Below are 21,853 nucleotides of genomic sequence, written 5' to 3' on the forward strand. Positions count from 1 at the left end.
GAGCTTAGATTGGGAGAAGGAGAAGCAGCATAAAGAGCCGATCAGTTCATGTGCTGACAAAGAGCATACTGATTGGAGAAGAAAGCAGGTTGACAGAGAGATTTGTTCATCAGTGTACTGCTTCTTCACTGTCCAGTCACAGGCTGGAGATGGGTACATGACAACATGGGCTCAGAAGAAGTGGGCTGAATGATGCTGGAGATCATTCAACCCAAAAGACTAGTGGTGGAAAAGAAGTACTGCAGGGACAGCCCTACTAAAGGTGAGCATTGCAGCAAAAATGTTTTTCTTATTTTATTTTTGAATGGGCTGTTCATTTTTTATTTATTTTTTATTGTAATTTTGTTTTAAATTATAGTGTACCGGCAGTAAGCAGGTTTTTTTTACCTGTCTAAAATATTTTTACTATTATTACTGTTTTCAGCTATTTTCTCAATTATTAAATGCTATAGGTTAGTGAACATAGCAATATGGGAGTTGTAGTGCACCAAGACGTCAACTTATGTGCTAGATTTGCAGTTCTGAAACATTGCACATTTAAGGCAAGGTTATGCTGGTATTTTGACACGCTTTGCTTTTGTTAACACAAGCAAACTATGCAAAATGTACATTTTTTTCTGATTTTTTTTCCAACTTGGCAATTCCAGCAGTATGGGGGCCAAAGGGCTTTCATATGTTAAGTGATTTTAATCATAAAGACTGAAAAATGTTTAGTCCTCATGCACACGGGACGTTTTGATAATGTTGGTAACGTTAACTGTGTAAATTCATGTTAAAAACGGGAGTTTTTCAGCTTTTTTAGCGTTTTTGCATTAGCGTTTAGCGGAGTTTTGCTGCATTTGCATTTTTAAGAGTTTTTGTTCACCAAAAAAAAATTGATTTTGGTCAAAAGTCCCAAAACGCTGGTTTGCTGGATTTCACTGCGTTTTGCAGCACTTTTCAGCTTTAGAGTGTTTTTACAGCTAAAAAACTCCTCTAGAATCCCACTAGTTCTGGATTTTATTCCAGCCAAAAAACGTTGATTACAGCCTATGTGTGCATGGACACATAGGATAACATGCTGCGGGGGTTACTGGCTGTAGAAAAAAATGTCAAAAGCCAAAAACAGCCGCTGTAAAAAGGTCCAATGTGAATGAGGACTTAACCCCCACGCACACGGGACGTTTTGATAATGCTGGTAACATTAACTATGTAAAGTCACATTAAAAACATGAGTTTTTCAGGGGTTTTTTTAGCGTTTAGCCGCGATTATCGGTGATTTTCCGCATTTGCATTTTTTAGAGGGTTTAAGGTCCAAAAACGCTGGTTTGTGGTGTTGTACCACGTTTTACCGCGTTTTGCAGCATTAGAGCGTATTTACAGCTAAAAAACTCCTCTAGAAACCTACTAGTCCTGGGTTTTTGTTTCCAGCCAAAAAACATTGATTACAGTCTATGTGTGGATGGACACATAGGATAACATGCTGGGGGGGCATTACTGGCTGTAGAAAAAAATGTCAAAAGCCAAAAACAGCCGCTGTAAAAACATCCAGTGTGCATGAGGGCTAAAGCTGAACTAAACTCTGTCAATCGCTATGAACTGTTTAATCCTGTAATGCTGATAGCATTGGTGAAAAGATAGGAAGGTATATAATATTTACTTGTTTTAAATGTATTTTTTTTACATTTCTTCAGTTGTTTCCTGGTTTCTGGCCTAGGCCAAAATGATGTCACACATCCCAGGAGTCTTCGTGGGCATTTTTTTCTTTCAATTGGTAGAAGGGAGGAGGGGTTTTCTCCACTAAGCACACCCTCCTACCTGCATGCCTGAGCTAAGGGCAGATGGATTCCTTAAGCTGGCCACAGCTAGAAATGCTAGGGGGGGCATTTTTCAAAGTGATTTCTCAACAAAATAAAGCATGCAATGGAAGGATCAGTGAGTTTGTTCTAAATATTACAAATGAATTAAATAGCGTTTTCAGTTTATGGCACTCAGATACGGCCTAATTTAAGTAGGAAAAAATTTGTATTTATGTATTGGGCCATACTAAGGAGAGTCTGCAGCATAAATACTCACCTTATAACAGAGGTGACAGAAATTAAAAATGTATATGGTACATTTTGTTGGCTGGCTGAATGTATCCTGAGTTAGCCTACAAAATATGTCACCTACATTTTTACCTTTCTATTGCTATCTATTGCCAATACAATACCATGAATGAGATTACTGATAAGACTTCCTCTTTATAATGCATAAGGGGGGGTCTACCCCTCACCTATACGTTTTTCTGTAGCACTGGTCTCTGACCTCTTTTTGGTAATTGGGGGTGACCATATAAATGATCTAATAATCTCCACTTATTTTGATTACATAACACAAGGGGGCTGATTTAGTAAAAACAAATAGGCTGGTCATCTTGCAAGGGAATTTTCCCTTATATTAGTGAATGTGGTAAAAATTCACTGTGCGAACAAGTCTTTATTTACATGGATGTTCATATACACATGCAAGGGCTGTGTTTGCCCGCACAGGATGCACGGGTGTTCTGTGCGTCTGCATGCGGGCAGTCCCACTCATTTCTATGGGGAGCAGTGGCTGCACGGACACAGCCACTGTTCTTCTCAGTTTGACACCTGTGCAGGTGTGTGTCTCCGAATTCACACTGTCTACCCTTGGGGCACGCACCCACATGGATTTCAAATTGGGAAAACCTGCTGTGTCTGTGCAGCCGCTGCTCTCCATAGAAATGATTCTCATACATGGATGCAGGGAGAACCTGTGCATTCCATGACCCTTGCATGGGTGTACGTCTATGTATGCCTGTGTGACCGAGGGATAATATACAATCATATGCAAGGAACATTTTAAAAAACAGTGTTTTTGATTGCACATGATTAGATGATGCAAGTCTGCAGAGCTTCACCTCATTTACTAAGGTAAGGCTGGCCATACATTATACACTTTTCTTGAGATTTTTGGTTTAGATTTACCAAAAACCATTAAATAGGAGGTCAAACCTAACAACACTTTCAATTGTATCCAAATGGGCAGGCTCTTGCACTACATAGTTGAAGGTAAATCTAAAGGAAATTGGGCAGAAATTGGACAGAAAATTGTATAGTGTATGGCCAGCCTAAGTGAATATTCCTATTTGCCTTTAGTCCAAGGTCACTGCTCATCATGATGTAAATACCTTCAGGCTGGATTCCCGCTCTTGTGCTGCAGTAATGCACGCATTTCACACATTGGTGCACTGTGGTGCCATTTGTTCTTAGGACTTAGCAGCATTGGGCAGAGTTGCCGAATGCAGTCCCAACGCAAGAACAAGGCAATTTGCCTTCTGTTCTATAGCTTCGGTTCACACTAACATGCAGTAGCGGTGTGCACCCAAAAAATAGGACATGTATTTTGCACAGCGTGTTCTGATATGTGGTTACTCGTATAGAATTACTTATAGGTTTAAAATAATGCTGCATTTCAAAAATAGTTTTTGGTGAGTGGGCCCTCATGCACAATGGATGTTTTTACAGCGGCCATTTTTGGCTTTTGACGTTTTTTTCTACAGCTAGTAAACCCCCCAGCATGTTATCCTATGTGTCCATGCACACATAGACTGTAATCAACATTTTTTGGCTGGAAAAAAAACCCAGGACTAGTGGGTTTCTGGAGAAGGTTTTTAGCTGTCAAAAAAAACTGCTAAAAGCTAAAAAAAAAAAAAGCTGGAAAACTCACGTTTTTTCACGTGTGCATGAGGACTAAGGCTACGTTCACACTAGCCTTGTTAGCAAGCGGCAGACAGGCGTTCGGGAAGCGTTTTACCGTTTACCAAACACCTGGGAAAATTCTGCACATTGCAGCACATAGTGCTGTTCAAACGGGATCGTTAGCGTCGCGGCAAAACTAACGCCTCTGGTCGAGTCAGGAGGAGTTGAAGCCTCCTATTCAAGTCTATGGTACCAATCCCCAAACGCCCGGCCAGCGTTTGCGGTGCATTTGCGGAGTGGTAACACCATTAAAACTTCATTATAGGCATTTGTGGGGCGTTTTTAACGCTTGGCAAATGCCTAGCAACTCCGCTAAACCGCACATGCAGCTCTTGCGGAGCGTTAAAAACGCTTCGCAAATGCCGGACCATTGCTTGTCCAGCGCTATAGGGGTGTTTGGCAAGAGTTGGAAAACCAGTCAAGAGTGAAGGAGCCCTTAGACAGTCCATTCAAATGAATACAATAGAGACTCATGCTGCTGCTCTGTCAGCATATACATGTAACTCTCCCCTGTGCTTCCAGCCTGACTCCAATTCCAGGTAACGATGTCCTCTCTGGCTTTAGAGGAAACCTATGTGCAAGTTGATCATGTGATCAGCAGAAGGATGGGTGCAATGGTTTCCTCCTATGTTTTTTCTTTTCCATCTTGAGGATTTGGAGGAGAGATTTTGCAGGAGGTGGGGATTCAGTAATGAGAAGATGATTTAGTATCTCAGGAACTCCAAGCTATCCTGATTGCTTTATTGGGACATGCAGATTAATTTAGAAATCTGGGTGCATTACAGGTGACTAGTATCCAGTTTTTTTAATATTAAAATGGCCTCAACAGAAGTTGAATTATGTGTATATGAGTCTCCACTGCCACCCATCCGAACTGATCCACCTAAGAATATTGGATTAGCACACGTAAGTAATAAAACATCTCTACAGCATTACTAGACAAGGGTGTGCAACAAATAACTGTGTAGCAAAGCGCACTGTTTGATCCTATATAATGTCCGACACAAGTCCTTTTGATTAATCTTTGTAGAGTATGGCCTATTCATGCTTAAATGAGTATGAAAATGCTTGAAATATAGATGTGATTGCTTTCCATTGGCATGCATTTTTATGTGTGTTGATAAGCGTTTACATGCATGATAAATTGCCATCGGCCCTCCTACGGGACAAATTGATAACTTTTTTTTTCTCAATAGATTTGCATTGTATTGATGTGCATTTACATACATTTATCTGCATTGCACTAAAATGCATACCTGTAGCATTGTAATGCCCCCTTCTACACATGACACCAGTGTTGTGGTGTGAACAAGACACATAGAAAACAATTGTTTTTAATGTGTCCTTGTGATCTGCTTTCTTCCAGTGTAGTAGAATGCAGGTCACTGCAGTATGTCTGAACGGACCCTAAAAGGAAGTAGTATTGCTGAATGTTTAATTTTTTTTTTTTTTAAATAGCGTGATGTACATTGAAATTGCAACCACTTTTTTTTTTTTTGCGTCAGCAGACAATGGCAAAAGCGTATGAGCCATACTTATAAATTGGCCCCAATTGTTACCGTTTGCAGTCTTCTGGTTTCCAGGAAAAGCCAATTCACTTTGGGACTTCATCTCGCACATCAGTTCAAAACAGTAGTTCATTCTAAGCCTACTTTTGTGCACTGCTTAAAAAAAAAATACAACAAAAAACTGTTCAGAACAGGGGTTCTACTGGGTCACTGGGGGTCCAAAAACTGCTTTTATAAGCTTTCCAGATCGTTGTACTGCAATTCTAAGACTGCAAAGTTGGTACTCAGTGCTCTACTTAGAGGGGGTGCAAAAACATTTTGGGTTACAGCCTGGAACAGGCTACTCAGATTTGTGATCCTAAATAGAAATTTATCATGGCTCGTAGTGAATGAAAATAGTCACTTTCAATGTGTACTGTGGTTGTGTTGAATATATTGCCTGTGTGTGCATACCTGGTGTTCTGTCTCAATGGTCTTAAAGTATCTCTCCTTTGTGGTGGCAGTAGTAAGATATTTAGACCTCATGTACACTGGCAGTAATAACAGGCAGCTGATCCGTGTTTTTCCCGCCCAATTAACACCTACCCTAGCAGCTGGAAGAGAGCACACATGCTATGGATATTAACTTTTTATCATGCAAATGATAAAGACCCATGCGCTGCTATGTTCCAACTATAATAATATCAGGGAAGAAAATTGCTGCACTGGTGTACTCACACTCAAAATAAATAAATGAAAAAAATACGGTGCGCCATCTCATACATGGAAACATAAAGTGACAGTCCAAAAATAATTTAACAGATAATAAATGTCCAATCCAGTCTGTTACACTATCATCCAGCCACAATCAACACCGTGCTTGACTTGTGGCCCCACTCCCTGCTCACCTTGACCATTGACCTATAAATTATAATAGGCCAAAAACACGCTTTATATGGAAAATGTGTCTCCAAATTTCTGATCTGTAATGTGTTCCTTCCACATATTATGCTTATTTAAACTCCTCCTTCCCTGACTAACAGGTCATACACGCTTAGGGATGAAACCAGATTCTGCTTATCCACTGCCGATCCTTAGCTACTTCATTAGTTCTGGCCCTTTTAAGGGAACATGCTCTTGGATATCCAGTGGAATTAAGGTGTATATGATCAAAGGTAAAGGGAATAGATCATAGTGTAACCCCATAAAAAATGAACACTTTATTCAAGTAAAAAATGCACTCACAAAAGTAAGGAATCAAAAGCAAATCCTGTCCATCAATCAAAATAGGTTCCTCACATCACTCGTGCCAGTTTGAGCATGACTGGAAGCAGGGGCGAACTGATCATTTAGAAGCTCGGGCACTGCCCGAGGGCCCGGGGTCAGTAGGGGGGCCCCATGAGATGCCCCTGGTACCTTTTTCATAGGCTTTTTTGAGTTTGGGCAAGGACACAGGGGCCCCATGATCCCCTATTGCCCGGGGGCCCCATGAGTTGTCAGTCCGCCCCTGACTGGAAGTGACATCACTGGGCTCTGTAAACACTGACATTTGCTTGCTGGAAAGCAGAGATCAATGCTTTTTTTTTTTTTTTCTTCCTCATGCTTTCCAGCATAGAGGAGAGAAGAAGTGGGGTCTTAAAGACCCCAGATCTGTCCATAAAGAGGCCCTGTCACGCTTTAAAACTTTATTTCTATTACAAGCGATGTTTACATTCCTTGTAATAGGAATAAAAGTGATTTAAAAAAAAAAAAAAAATTAAAGGGAAAGTGTAAAATTAAAATAAATACAATTTAAAAAAAATGTAAAGCATCCCCGTCTCCCTGTGCACGTGCACAGAAGTGACGGCATACGCAGGTTGCGCCAGCATATGTATATACACACATATTAGAGCCACACATGAGGTATCGTCATGGTCATTATCTTATTTGCAGTGCAAAAAAAAAGGAAAAAAAATACAATATTTAAAATGCACTGTACTCTGTAACCCACTTGGCACCACCATGCACTGTACTCTGTAACCCACTTGGCACCACCATGCACTGTACTCTGTAACCCACTTGGCACCACCATGCACTGTGCCTGATGTTCTCTCCTGTTGCTCCTCTGGCTGCAGCAGGTGAAATCAGGGACCCAGTGAGCAGCCTAACTATTTGCCAGTCCGTTTTTTTTTTTTTTCTTTTTTTCCAGCTAGCCGGTTAAATGGCTTTGGCGGGCCGTAGTTTGAGGACCCCTGCTAAATTATATATATATATATATATATATATATATATATATAATGTTTGGGGGTTCTGAGTAATTTTCTATAAAAAAACTTATGATTTTTACATATAGGAATGTAATGCCAGAATTGGCCTGGTATGGAGGTGGTTTAAACCTAGATCTTAAAGTGTATCTGTACTTGTTCATGCTTGAAAGACCTCCAATGTGGCTCAATTAAAACCATTCTGCAAAGAAAAGTGGGCTAAAATTCCTCCACAGCAATGTGAAAGACTCGTTGCCAGTTATCGCAAATGCTTGATTGCAGTTGTTGCCGCCAAGTGTGGCGCAACCAGTTATTAGGTTTAGGAGGCAATTACTTTTTCCACATAGGGCCCTGCAGGTTTAGACAGCTTCTTTTTTTTTTCCTTAATAAATTAAATCATTTAAAAACTGAATTTTGTATTTACTCGGGTTATTTTTGGGTAATATTAAAATTTGTTTGATTTTGAATCATTTAAGCGTGACAAATATGCAAAAAAATCAGGAAGGGAGTAAATACCTTTTTGCAGCACTGTAGATAGAGTAGGGAATAGTTAAGACCCTTGTCAATTTATTTTATTTCATACATCTGTGTACCAGTCGGGAAATTTTTCTTCACTTCCTGTCCCAGAGATGCAACAGTAAGTTAGTGTCACTGTTCTAAGTTTTCCCAGAACCTCTTGTTCTGCAGATAGCTCTAAAAGTTTCCATTGCCCCCTCACTTTCTTTCCCAGTGACAATGGTCAGTAGGACAAAGAGGGATGAATCTCCCTAATGGGGAACCCTTCCCCTATCTAGGGGTCTAATCCTTCCTTCCTCAAAACGTTTTCTTTTTTTTTTGCCTACAGATGCACTTTACCATTCCCAAACTGGTTCTGAATTGTGCTTTTGATGGCTTCAACAGGGTTGTTGGGTGCTTGCTGTACATATTTCTGTCAGGGATTTGACTACAGTAAGATAACGTTTTGTTGTCATGGGCTACTGCTCATTGCACTTCACAATTCCTCTACACTACCATATGTAAAAAAAAACAGACTACAGATCTTCAAATTACCCTTCATTAAAAACTAATTAAAAAATAACAGTGCCACATCCCTAATATTAGGAATCGTAGGCAAAAAGGGAGAAAGGAAAGGGGAAAAATAGAACCCCTAAAAAATGAGTACTTTTAAGGCACATCATACACTATATTGCCAAAAGTATTGGGACGCCTGTCTTTACACGCACTTTAATGAACTTTTAATGGCATCCCAGTCTTAGTCCGTAGGGTTCAATATTGAGCTGGCCCACCCTTTACAGCTGTAACAGCTTCAACTCTTCTGGGAAGGCTGTCCACAAGGTTTAGGAGGGTGTCTATGGGAAGGTTTGATCATTCTTCCAGAAGCGCATGTGTGAGGTCAGGCACTGATGATGGATGGCTCGCTCGCAGTCTCCGCTCTGATTTATTCCAAAGGTAATCTGTTGGGTTGAGGTCCAGACTCTGTGCACGCCAGTCAAGTTCCTCCACCCCAAACTCTCTCATCCATGTCTTTATGGACCTTGCTTTGTGCACTGGTGTGCAGTCATGTTGGAACAGATAAGGGCCATCCCCAAACTCTTCCCACAAAGTTGGGAGCATGAAATTGACCAAAATGTCTTGGTATACTGACGCCTTAAGAGTTCCCTTCACTGGAACTAGGGGGCCAAGGCCAACCCCTGAAAAACAACCCCACACCATAATCTCTGTGTCCATGGAGGTGATTGGAACACCTGAATCAATGATTTGGAGGGGTGTCCCAATACTTTTGGCAATATTGGTGCATCCCTAATTTTAGATATTCACTATATCGGTATCAGTGCTAATACGGAGTATTTTCATGAGCACATGTACTCTTGAATATACTCTTGATATCTTAACTGATACTTTGCGGTGTGATTTGTGTTAATGGAAGTAAATTGCACCACAAAAATTAGCATGCAATTTGAACAGGCAAGCGATTCCTGTCCAAATCGCATTCGGTTTCCCCACTGCTCCTCTGTGAACCCAGGCTTGTCATAGTCTGAGTTCACACAGGAGCGATGTGGGAAAACTCCCTGCAGGCATCCCATGCTGAGTGTCAGTGGTAGGAGAGGAGAGAAAGCAGCGGGAATTTGAAATCCCCACCGATTTCTTTCCTCTCCTTGCAGCGATGACAGTTCGGGGAAGATGCAAATCACACCGCAAAGTATCGGTACTCGGTATCAGCAAGTACTTGACCAAAAGTATCGGTACCTGTGCTTGCCCGAGAAAAAAACTGTATCAGTGCATCCCTATCTAAAATCATTATTTGTTTCATATCAATAGTCATAAAATATTTTTCTCATAGTAGTTTACAAGACGGTATTGTGCAAAAAGTAAGAAATGACAGTGTTACACAATCACATATTGCATCACAGACAGGGACGGACTGACAACTCATGGGGCCCTCGGGCAATAGGGGATCATGGGGCCCCTGTGTCCTTGCCCAAACTAAAAAAAGCCTATGAAAAAGGTACCAGGGGCATCTCATGGGGTCCCCTACTGACCCCGGGCCCTCGGGCAGTGCCCTAGTTTCCAAATGGTCAGTCCACCCCTGATGACAGATAATCCATTTCTTTAGGCTTAAAAACAAAACAAACTGAAGTTCTGGAAAAAAACACAATTTTATTTTTATTTGTTTAAAATCATTATTTTACAAATAAATATTATAATGCAGGGTGCTTTCATCGAACAGGGTTTGCACAGCTTGCTGAACAAGCTAATAGGAAAGGTGAGTACTGGAGCTGCAATTTTTGTGTCTCTGCAGTTTGCCAATACAGATGAACACTGCCTTTAGGATTCATTCACACGTGCGGCTAGGGTGTGATAAAACTATGTGGTTGAGAAGTGATTTTAACACCCCCAATTGCTTGCCTAAACCTGAGGATGCAGCCACTCAGGACTGTAACATGCTGCAGCAACAGTTAAATAGCATGCCACATTTGTTGGGCCTTACCACCTCCAAACATGACCAGTGCAAGTCTATTGGGTTGCCCCACAACGGCATGCAATGCATAGGATTACGGTGCAGTAGTACAGCATTTACAGGGTTAAATCAGGTAGTGAGGAGGTGATATAATACCTTCTCACAACCTGTCAAATGCCTTCTGAAGAGCTATCCAGCTCGGAGGACACTGCATATGTGAATAAGCCCTAAGGGGGATACAAAATGAGGGCTGTTTCTGTCCTGATTCATCCAGCTGTGTGTGCATTTAGTCTGATATCCTGCTATTGAGGTCTATAGCAAAGGTTATTCACAGCATAGTAGTATGACAGCCTGGTGCGTAGATGACACGATTGCTTTACATATACCAACTGCTGCAAATTGTAAATATGAAGGATTCATATGCAGTCCTTTTTTTCCATATGCAATTTTTTTTTCAATCTTGAGCATAATAAAGCAAATATAGAAAAAAACACTATAATTCCATTTTACACCAAATAATGACAGCACTAAGGGACCAGAGGCTCCTCAGTGCAGTAGATGGCGATGCTTGTCCATTCCTTTAAGGGCGCTGAGTCCAGACTGGTATGTGTAAATGCCTCATAAGAAGGTGTGTGAAGTTAAGAGTGCATGTCGCATAAGGAGCCAGGGGACGTGCCTGTCTGTACAGTACATAGTTTATGTTCACAGAGAATTTTTGTGTTACATGTCTGTAGTATGAGTAAACGGTTTGGGTTTATGAGAGGTGTTGGGTGACACTGGAGCCCACCCACTTCAGGCTGATCTAGCTGTGGTTAGGTTTCCAGAGTCACAAGCTGCCCAGACTGCACACCCTAGAGTCAAGACGTAGACCAAGCCGAGGCCGTAGATCTCAATGGTATCAGTAACTGTGAGTATTATCCATACCTATTACTGCTGGTCTGACTTTCCTTGACTTTTCTATTGTGCACTTTTATCAGCGACAGAGATGAGTGTATTGCTATTTTAGCACCTTTTTAGTTTTTTTGTATACATTTCACAGTTTTCTCCTAATTTCTTTATTTCTATTTCAATATTTTTGCATTCATTTGGAACTTGCTATTTGTGGTTGACATCTATTCCTATATCTATTGCTCTAATTAACTGCAATTCGAGGCAGTCACCCTTTCATATGTTAAAAGGCAAAAACCACAAAACAATGTGTAAGTAACTGATAGCATGAAATCTTGTGTATTTTTTTTTTTCTACTCCAAACAAAGCTGAAATGTAGTTGTTATAAGTAACTGAGGTCCTTGCTCATAACCGCCTATGAATATGTGCATACTTTTACTGATCCAGAATCGGCAGCATTAAAAAGAACTTGTCAGTAAAGAAGAATGGGTTTTGTAAATGCTGACTTATTTTTGATGATTCATGTTCCAGGGCTATTTTTTGTATTTTTTTTTTTCTTTCTTGCATAGCAAGTCACTGACCTAAACAGGCAGATGCATTTCATGTTTTTGGGTTGATATACACATTTCTTGGTCAATCATTTATTATGTAATGATAACAGTATAACAAAGCTGGAGCATGTACCTCCAATGAAGTCCTCAGTGGGAGCTCTTGTATGTCTTCCATGACAGGTTGTCTTTGATATTGTAAAGGGCAACAGAAAAACAAGTTGTTATGCTCCTAAAAGTAGTGCTGCAAAGTTTTTCAAACATGCCATTTGTCTTCTTACTGTGCCTATTATTATTATCAGGCAAAAACATGAACCAGAAGCAGGAACTGAACAACTTGTAATATGTGTAACAGTCAATGCTTATAGAAATACAGAACGACACCATAGATAAGCAGCACGTTGCAAGGATACAGTGCTCATCATTTTGTAACTCAGACCTTCTCTTTTTCTTTCTTTTCTTTTTTCTTCTCCCTCTCTACTTATTGGCAGGGCCAAATACTTGTTAAAATCACCAAAGCAATTGAAGAGTTAGTAGGGATTTTTTTTCATCAGAAAATGGTGCGGGAACATAACCTTAATTGTGCCCCCAGCCCCCCCCACACACACACACACACACACACACACCACAATGCATCAAATAGTGGGTGTGGTCAATTTCACTAACAGCAGGAAGATCCTAAAAGGGCAGTAAATACCAGGAGTGCATTACGTATAGAGTGCAGAGTTTGGGAGTGCGCTACGTACATAGTGCAAAGTTCAGGAGTGCGTTACACACAGAGTGCAGAGTTCAGCCTTCTTCCACTGCTGCTTAAATCTGCATCTCCCATCCACATATCACTTTCAACTCTGACCTCTACCCCCCCCCCTCACCTTTTTAAAAGCTCCATCACATTAGCCAGTAAACATTAAATGGTGAGATAGTCTTGTAGATCCTAGAGACTCCATCTTTGAGTACTGCATCCCTACCATGCCCAGCGATGAGCCTTTTCCAAAAGCTCCCTTCTTTCTACAGCTGTATGAATTTTGAAAACTGAGACTGATGACAATTAACCTAATGAACCTTTTCTTTTTGTTTTATTTGGGATGTAACTTGCTTTAATGTGAAACTGTTTGATGGTGTCATTCCTTTGTATTTGTCTGTGCATTCATAAATAGAAATTAAAAAAAAAAAAAAAAAAAAAAAAGCTCCACCACCATCTTCCACATGTCCTACTTTTGTTGCTGTATTAAGCTGAAGCACTCAGCCGGCTCTAGTACCTCCCCACAAGCTGTAGGTGGCTCCACCTCTCTCACTTGCACGGAGATCATCCAGTGGGGCTGTCGCTTTCACGACGCATCCCAGGCACCTGCATCTCCCTTGTCCTTATCCTGCACTCAGTGGCATCTGCTCAGGAGATAAGATCTCTGGGAGCCATTGGGAGGCAAGCTGTCAAGCCAGACTTCTGTATTTACAAGTGATAGTGGTGAGCAAGTCCTAGTTATTATGGGTTGAATTTGAGAGGGGGTGGGGGAATGGAAAACATAGGACTTTAATAGTGGTAAAGGGAAATGTGAAGCATAGGAGTTGTCTTCCTCCATCTTTGGCACTTCCTCCTCACTTTTATTTCCCCTCCCGCTCTCTCCCCCTTCATTTCTCCCTCCTTCTCGCTCTTTTGACCCCGTTCTCTTCACCCTGTCCCCCTCTCTCTCCCATCTCTGATGCTCTCTACCCCTTCTCTGATGCTTTCTCTTTCTACCCCCAGATTCCTTTCACCCCCTCCCCTCCTTATTCTTTACATCTTTTCTCTCATATGTTTAATTGAAGGCTCAGTTCACATCTAGCGTTTTGGGATCTCAGGAAGAATCGCTGTGATTCCACCCGTGATCTCAAAATACACTGCAATAGTGGGAAAATGCACCACGCGAGTTCAAGTGCCATTCATTTTCAATGGCACCTAAATGAGGTACGGTTTTGCAATGATTTCCGTGTAATAAATTGCATCATGTGAAGAATGTCACCCAAAAGAAGTTCCTGCTCCCTTTTTGGGTGATAAGCTTTGCACGATGTGGTGTGCCACGATTGCAGCGCGTTTAGGTTTTATTAAAGATGAATGGTACCTGAACATACATGGTGCGTATCCCCACTATTGCAGTGCTTTTTTTGAGATCACAGGCAGGATCGCAACAGTTTTGCCTGAGATCCCAAAATGCCAGATATGAACGGGGCTCTTGATTTATTTTGTGTTTTTCCCATGGAACACCATTTTTATTTTCTTTGAGTTGATAGGGGTAATGCCCAGGTTGTACTGCAGCACTTCCAGGCTGTCTAGTAGGCCTCCTTCGGTTGGTTACAGTAATAAGTTATCTGCACACAGTAGGAGATTCACTGCAATGTCATGTAGATTTAAGCTGGGTACATGCGGATATTTGACTGGTGCAGCAGGGACCGGCCAAACTTCAATCCGTGTACTACCCTTCCTTTTCGACAGTCGTTGGATTGGCAGCTGTTGAGAGGTCCTGCTGGAAAACGTACACCAATGGGCTGCAGCACTGTTCATTGTATTCTGAGTCCTGCTATTAGAATAAAATAGCACAGTGGGGAGGATTGTATGGATGCAAGAATGTTCTTTTTCATTCAGCCAGCTGGTTGAATGGGGGAAAAAAAATTAATGGTGTGTACCCAGTTTTAGTCCTAGTTTCTAGAGATGCAACCAGTTCATCACTATGTTATAAAGAGCTCAACTTGGGCTGCAACCCTGTCTAACTCCACATTTCTGCTGGAAGAATTATTCCCATTTACCTTTTACACTGCAGCTGTTCTCAGTATATGAGCTCTTGAGGACATCATACAGTATGTTTGTTTTCTCTCCTATTCCACTCTCCAGTTGTTTGAGAAACCGGTGTTGTGAAAATGGTTCTTAATGAGTCTGCGCAGGGTGTAGATGTAATATGTGGTGTAATGGTTGGGCATAACTGCTGCTTGGCTTCTGCTGAGGTCATCATGGTTTTAGGAAGGTGGGGATTCTATTGTTTAGGACACTGTTGAACAGTTTTTTTGGGATGCTGCTCATATATATCCTCGGACTGTACTCTTCTCCACTTTTGTAGATGGGTTTCACGAGGCCAAGGTTCCATACCTCTCCATCTGTACATCTCCATCCTTTTCCCTTTTTTTTTTTTCTTTTTTTTTTTTTTTTCACTTTCCTTTTTTTTTCTTTTTTCTCTCTATCTATCATGCATAACAACATTTTCAGACAAAAGGCTCCAGCAAGTAACTGTTATCATTATGGTGTCTCTTTTAGACTGGTATGTGCAGGAACAGGTTGCACGGGATCAGTTTTGGTGTGTGTGTGTGTGTGTGTGTGTGTGTGTGTGTGTGTGTATATACATAACAATTTTATTAGCAGCTCTTTCGTATAGTGAAGATTTTTTATTACCTAATCTTCTGTACTTAATACTGGGGGAAGTTGATGTCTACAATTCCTGCTCCTTCTATGATATTGGGATTTATGTCAGGAGTATGAGATGGGTCAGGTCTGTACAAAGTGTGGTTCGGGTTCAGTTTCATAGTATTTTAATCCTGTCCTTTCTGTATATCACATTTATAAACTGTGCTGGCTTTTGTGTTCTCTACATGAAAAAGGGTCACCACTGCTTCTCACATTGTATACAACTTTCACACTTTGTTTAAACATCAATCGGCCTGAAATTGACGAGTTTATTCATAATGTCATCATTAACAATACAGCAAGGGCCATGTTCGAGTTCAGATGCGGCAGCTGTGGCGAAAGCAATCTTATTCAGTGCAATTTCTCTGCTTTCTGTCTTAAGTTTCAGATGGATTCAAGACTGTATTATTAAATATTTTTCAAACTGATTGATTTTTTTTTAGACATCTAGTATGGTCTTTATACCTTGATACACTTGACCTCCGGAAGACCTGCATTTCTGTTTTTCCGTACCTGTCGAACCAGTTTCCATGCTAGTGCTATGTGTCAGCCAAAGAAGAGGTCTCTGGGAAATCTATGACAGATGAGCAGAAAGCAGGTCCTGGAAATGCATTTGTCACTGACATTTGGTGGATTATAGTCTCAACACCTTGACAAACTCCATTAAAGGAAATAGGAACTACCTGAAATTCTCTGGTTTCAGTACTGAGTCACTGACCCAGAATAAGCAGATTAAAAAGTTGGAGTAAAGACATCTCTCAAAAATCTTCTCCAGGTCCTTGCCTCTTAAAATTTTGGAACCAATGAGTTAGTATGGCAGCCAGGTAACTAGCATTCTCAGAAGAAAAGGTCAGCAGTGGCTGACTCCGTATACTGTAGTCTCTGCACAGATTAATTATTATTTTTTTTTTATTTAAACAACATTGCATAAATTCCCATTATGTGTACCTGCCCATGTTGACCAACGTAGAATGCAAACGCTGCTCCTAAGCCCCTTCTGGTTTCTGCTCAAAACTGCTAGGTGCTGCTGTGACACAATAGAGCTCATCCTTGCTCCTCGAGCCAGGATACATTCCAAAGGAAGCAACTGCACACCGCATATTCAGCATTTATTTTCAATGAACTATATTACTCCAAGTGAATGAAGAGAAATTCAGAATTCATGTACAAAAAACTTTGACCAAGTACTTGAAGTCCAATCTTGCCTGGACGTAGATAGGGAATTTCTCCAAACACCTGGATCAATAAATGTCTTTAAGAAAATTCTGGCCAAGTGGTTGCTTCCTTTTGAAATTATACTTGTCCTTTGTGGATGACCCACACTACCATCCTGAAGAAGAGAAATACTAAGATTTGCCTTTAGAACCTTCCTACTGTAGGTGCTAGCACTGGCAGTAATGCTGATCCACTTTGGGGGTGGATTTACTAATGAAGTACAGGCTGTTCACTGAGCAATGTGAACATTTACTGAACTTGGTACATAAGGTAAAGCTGTGTTCACTTGGAACACCCAATTATGTGTAAGGTACAAAAATGTAAAATTGCACAAAGTTAAATAAAGTGAACACAATTTTATCATAATAAATAATCTCAGGGAACATTGATCATTCCCTTTGCTAAGTAAACGGTCTCTAATTTCAGTAAATCAACCTGTTTTATGACAGATGAGATCAGGAGTTTTGGCTTCAATTGCAGCATACTAGTGTGATGGCTTAAAGTGGTTGTACACCTCTGACATGGAAAATGAGCAAAGCATTTCCTCCTATAGTATGTATGTGCCTCAATCCAAAGCATCTAGTATGATTTCTGTTCGCTGCCTTGTTCCTCAGCTATGTGCACGAGTCATTTCTGGTAGGCTGTGCTGACTCTAAGGGATCAAGGTGAACAGAGGAAGGGAGCTCCAGCACACAGTCTATGTTTGACTACCTCAGCTGTGCATGTTTCCCTATTAAATTGTGTGGGGTGTCCCTTCTCTCCACTCAGGTCTCAGATTACACTGAGCTCTCCTCTCTGAGCTGTGCAGTGTGTGACCTCAGATCTTCACCCCTGCCTCTTGAAGCTTAGAAGTGCTGTGTAAATTATGAATTTCCAATAGATTAAGAGAAGAAAGAGTTGCTGATAAACAGGTACAGCTTATGTAGGAGGATTTTTTTTTTGTCTGTGTATCACCTGAGGCTAGTCACTTGACTTGATATATGTAAGGGTTTGCCATCACTTTAAAGCTTTGAAATCAGAGGATTAGCATGAAAGTCAATCAACTAGTATTTTGTGAAGAGCGTTAGCAATAGCTATGTGTATTTAATTTATGACCGCTTTCTTTTAAATTGGGTCACATTCAAAAAGGAGAAATCGGTATACTATCAATGCGGGTTTGTTTTTACTTTGCACTGTTAGACCTAGAATCTTTAGGTCATATATATCAAAATTCAGTTAATTTTGTTTTCCTAAACATTCTAGTGCGGTGCACAATGCTCTGATAAAAGTGCATTCATCATACTTCTGTAACTCGGGAAACTGTTGTCTTATTGAGTATAACTTGCCTAAATTTAGGACATCTTTTATACATGTACTGTCTAAAAACATACCTACGCACCACACAAGATGCTGCATTTTAGCCGGCTTTTGCTTTCTGCTTTGCGGCAGTAACATGTTCTTATAATTGTAGTAAATAGAATATGAAGTGTTGCCTAAGGCTGGAATAAGCCCTGTTGTTTTCTGTTTCTTGAATCTTCTGGGATTTGATGGACAATACATGTTAATACAGGTTCTTAAAGGGAGTCTATGTTTTATATTGGAGATCGGAGGTTAATCACATAAATATATTTTTAAAACCCTGGTGGCTCCATAAAATGCTTTCAATAATGTACACAAATGTACCTATTATTTATTTAAGGGATGTGCCAAGCCCATTGGCTGGGGGAATAGGAGGCATAGCAGTCACTGGTCTTACAAACAGTAAACCAAAGAGAATTAATCATTTGATATGAAAAGGCTATTTCAGAGCAACTCCCGAGTGACCGAGAAGATGAATGACATGTAAAGAAGTTATTGCCTGGGTTTTGCTTTACGCCTTGTACACATGATGAAAATATCAGTCCAATGATCGTCTGGAGTTTTTGTGCACGGTAGTCTCATATAAAAAATGAAGTGGTTACTAAAGTTAAAAAAATTCTCGTACGACACAATAAAACTTCAGAAGTGATGTATTCTTTCCATTCCGAGCATGTGAAGTCTTGATCACTAAATTTTTTTTTTTTAATGGATGAATACTGTACTGATTAAACAAAACCCGTTCCTTCTGGTATTGCACAAAAAATGTTTGCTTGTCCTCTTGGATAATTTTGCATGAACTGTCATGATCAGCTCTCGTAAACTGTGTACAATGAGAAGATTATTGGACAATCTCTTTGAAAGTGGTATTTTTCGCCCAATTTTTCTGCTCGTGTACAAAGCATTAGAACTTTATTTTCCTAAGAATTTTCATTCAAAATGCTACCCAGTTATGGCTAGTTTAAGGGCTCAAATCTAACAAATGGAAACCTCTGAGCTAACCCAAATAATATATCAAAAACCATATATATATTGTGTTGCAGCTCCTCACTGTTGTGCATTCAAACGCCAATAGAAATCAACATAGAAAAAGTGTAGGGCAACTAAAATGTGTATACTCCAATATAAATGTGCAAAAAAAAAAATATATATATATTTTTTTTTTATAAAAAATGGCAAATGCATGTAAATGCATAAAACACAGTTAATGATATAACTGATGATATAAATAAAGTGCTATGAATCCCATCCTCCCTTGTAAATGCAGAGCTTAATAATTCATATTCCCCCTATAAACTTGATAAATACGCATATACATTAAACTAATAAAAACAAATTCAGAATTCGTAAGTCCCAAAATATCCAGTGAGATATCGTGTTCGAAATATCGTGTTTTGTGACATGCATATCTCATCCATGCTCAATATAAAGTTGCTGATTTGCTCCACCACAGTGAACCATCACTTGATGTGAAGAGATGTCATCTCTTGATGTTGACACTAGACGTCATTATGCCCGGAAGTGTGAGTTCGACCATTTTAGACACTACTCTAAAAATATTCATCCTTAATTAGGGCAATATACAGTGCTCCAAAAATTTAAAGGAACAATTTTTTTTTTTTAAATCCGAGTATAGCATCAAGTCAATTAAACTCCAGGGATATTGATCTGGTCAGTTAAGTAGCAGAGGGGATTGTTAATCCGTTTCAGCTGCTTTGGTGTTAATGAAATTAACAGGTGCACTAGATGGTCAACAATGAGACAACCCACAAAACAAGAATGGTTTTACAGGTGGAGGCCACTGACATTTTTTTTCTTTACGCATCCATTCTGACTGTTTTTCACTAGTTTTGCGTTTGGCTAGGGTCAGTGTCACTACTGGTAGCATGAGGTGATACCTGGACCCTACAGAGGTTGCACAGGCAGTCCAACTCCTCCAGGATGGCACATCAATACGTGCCATTGCCAGAAGGTTTGCTGTGTCTCCCAGCACAGTCTAAAGAGCATGGAGGAGATTCCAGGAGACAGACAGTTACTCGGAGAGCTGGACAGGGTCATAGAAGGTCCTTAACCCATGCCAGAGCCCTACAAAATGACCTCCAGCAGGCCACTGGTGTGAATGTTTCTGACCAAACAATCAGAAACAGACTTCATGAGGGTGGCCCGAGCGCCCAACGTCCTCTAGTAGGCCTTGTGCTCACTGCCCGGCACCATAGAGCTCGATTGGCATTTGCCATTGAACACCAGAATTGGCAGGTCCACCACTGGGCGCCCTCTGCTTTTCACAGCTGAGAGCAGGTTCACTCTGAGCACATGTGACAGATGTGAAAGGGTCTGGAGAAGCCATGGAGAACGTTATGCTGCCTGTAACATCGTTCAGCATGACCATTTTGGTGGTGGGTCAGTGATGGTCTGGGGAGGCATATCCATGGAGGGAAGCACAGTCCTCTACAGGCTAGACAATGGCACTCTGACTGCCATTAGGTATCTGGATGAAATCCTTGGACCCATTGTCAGACCCTGTCAACGTTGTCAGGCATGCATTCAAGTACATGGGGGCCTTATAAACTACTGAGTACCTTTTTTGAGTTGCTGCAATGAAATTTCAGCAAAATGGACTAGCCTGCTACATATTTTTTTCACTTTGATTTTCATTGTGTCTATGAATTCAGTCCTCTGTAGGTTGAAAATTTTCATTTCTATCAAACGATGGGGTATTCTTATGTTCCTAACAGATTGCCCACTCCATATCAGTATAGATGTCCAGCATAATATTTTTCCCCATTTAGATCTGATGTGTTTTCAGATTTTTCCTTTAATTTTTTTTGAGCAGTGTACTTTTAGAATGGAAATGTAAACAAGCGATCAATCTAGTGCAGCCATTCTCAACCAGGGTACCCAGGCACCCTGAGGTGCCTTAAGGTTTCTTCAGGGGTGCCTTGGCAAAATGTCTAAAAGTTGCACAAAACCTGTATACAAGCCAGCGGGTGGAAGAAGCCTGAATTTTAGTTACACAAAGCCACAGGTTTTCATTATGCACCACTATGACCTTTGAAGTCACTGGCATCCTGACAACCAGTTACACCATCAGTTCATAATGAGGGTATCAGTTGCCTGCACAGCATACTTGTTTGACCCTCCCCTGCCCCTCTCCATCAGTGCTGGGGTACATTAGCTCAGTGATGGAGTAAAACACTGTAATACTAGTCAGGGCCAATGTGAAAAAGTGTATTTGATTTGGAAGAATAAATCACTTCTAGCATTGGGTGTCGATGTGTGAATGTTACTGCGTTCTATAAAACTGAACAGTTTTTTACATTTTAGAATGGAGTGCCTCAAGGCTGTCCATAATTTTAAAGGGTGCCTTAGGACTATCCATAATTTTAGAGGGTGCCTTGACTGAAAAAAGGTTGAGAAACACTGATCTAGTGCACTGGATGTTACTAGTGCACCATACTTATAAGTGTTTTTAATCTTCTTTTGAAAAACAATATCAAGTTACTCTGACACTGCATCATGGGATCTTTTTGTTTTATTTTTCACCTTGATTTTGCTTGCAGTCTTAAGTGACACTTACCTATTACAAGTGAATTGGAGGAATATTTGCCAGTTATTACACCGAGTGTTTGGAAAGTGTTTCACCTTACCTTTTGTGTGGGTCAAACCTTGAGGTAAGCGGCAGCTTTGGAAGGTGATGGTGATGGCGGAGCAAATCGGCAACTTTATAATGAGCACACATGACATATGCATGTCACGAAACACGATATTTTGAAGAAAATACATTTCTTACTAAATATTTTGGGATTTTTTTTATGAATTCTTCATTTGTTTATATTTGTTTAATGTATATACGTTTTACGTGTTGTTTTTTTTTTTTTTTTTTTGTAGTTTTTATGCAATTTTATAGGGGGAATATGAATTACTAAGCTCTGTATTTACAAGGGAGGTTGTGTTTTATGCATTTACATTTACAAAACTTTTTTTTTTTTTTGCACATTTTATATT

At 40.3% G+C, this 21,853-nt stretch overlaps 1 protein-coding gene across 4 annotated transcripts in view; it reads left to right on the forward strand.

Moving 5' to 3' along the window:
- The window catches only part of ANO1 (anoctamin 1), a 249,785-nt gene that overhangs the window by 109,891 nt on the left and 118,041 nt on the right, over positions 1 to 21,853 (forward strand). Inside the window, exon 1 of one of the 4 annotated variants that reach the window (XM_089684581.1) lies at positions 11,184 to 11,339. The exons of the other annotated variants lie outside the window; for them this stretch is intronic. Coding sequence (XP_089540707.1) covers positions 11,325 to 11,339 — 15 coding nt within the window. The 5' untranslated portion in view covers positions 11,184 to 11,324. Of the gene's footprint in view, positions 1 to 11,183; positions 11,340 to 21,853 lie in introns of those variants that run through there. 4 annotated transcript variants of the gene reach the window in all.

Source organism: Staurois parvus, unplaced genomic scaffold (genome assembly GCF_062004578.1).
Source record: "Staurois parvus isolate SC_StPar_1 unplaced genomic scaffold, SC_StPar_1.0 ptg000350l, whole genome shotgun sequence".
In the NCBI taxonomy this organism is placed as follows: Eukaryota; Metazoa; Chordata; class Amphibia; order Anura; family Ranidae; genus Staurois; species Staurois parvus.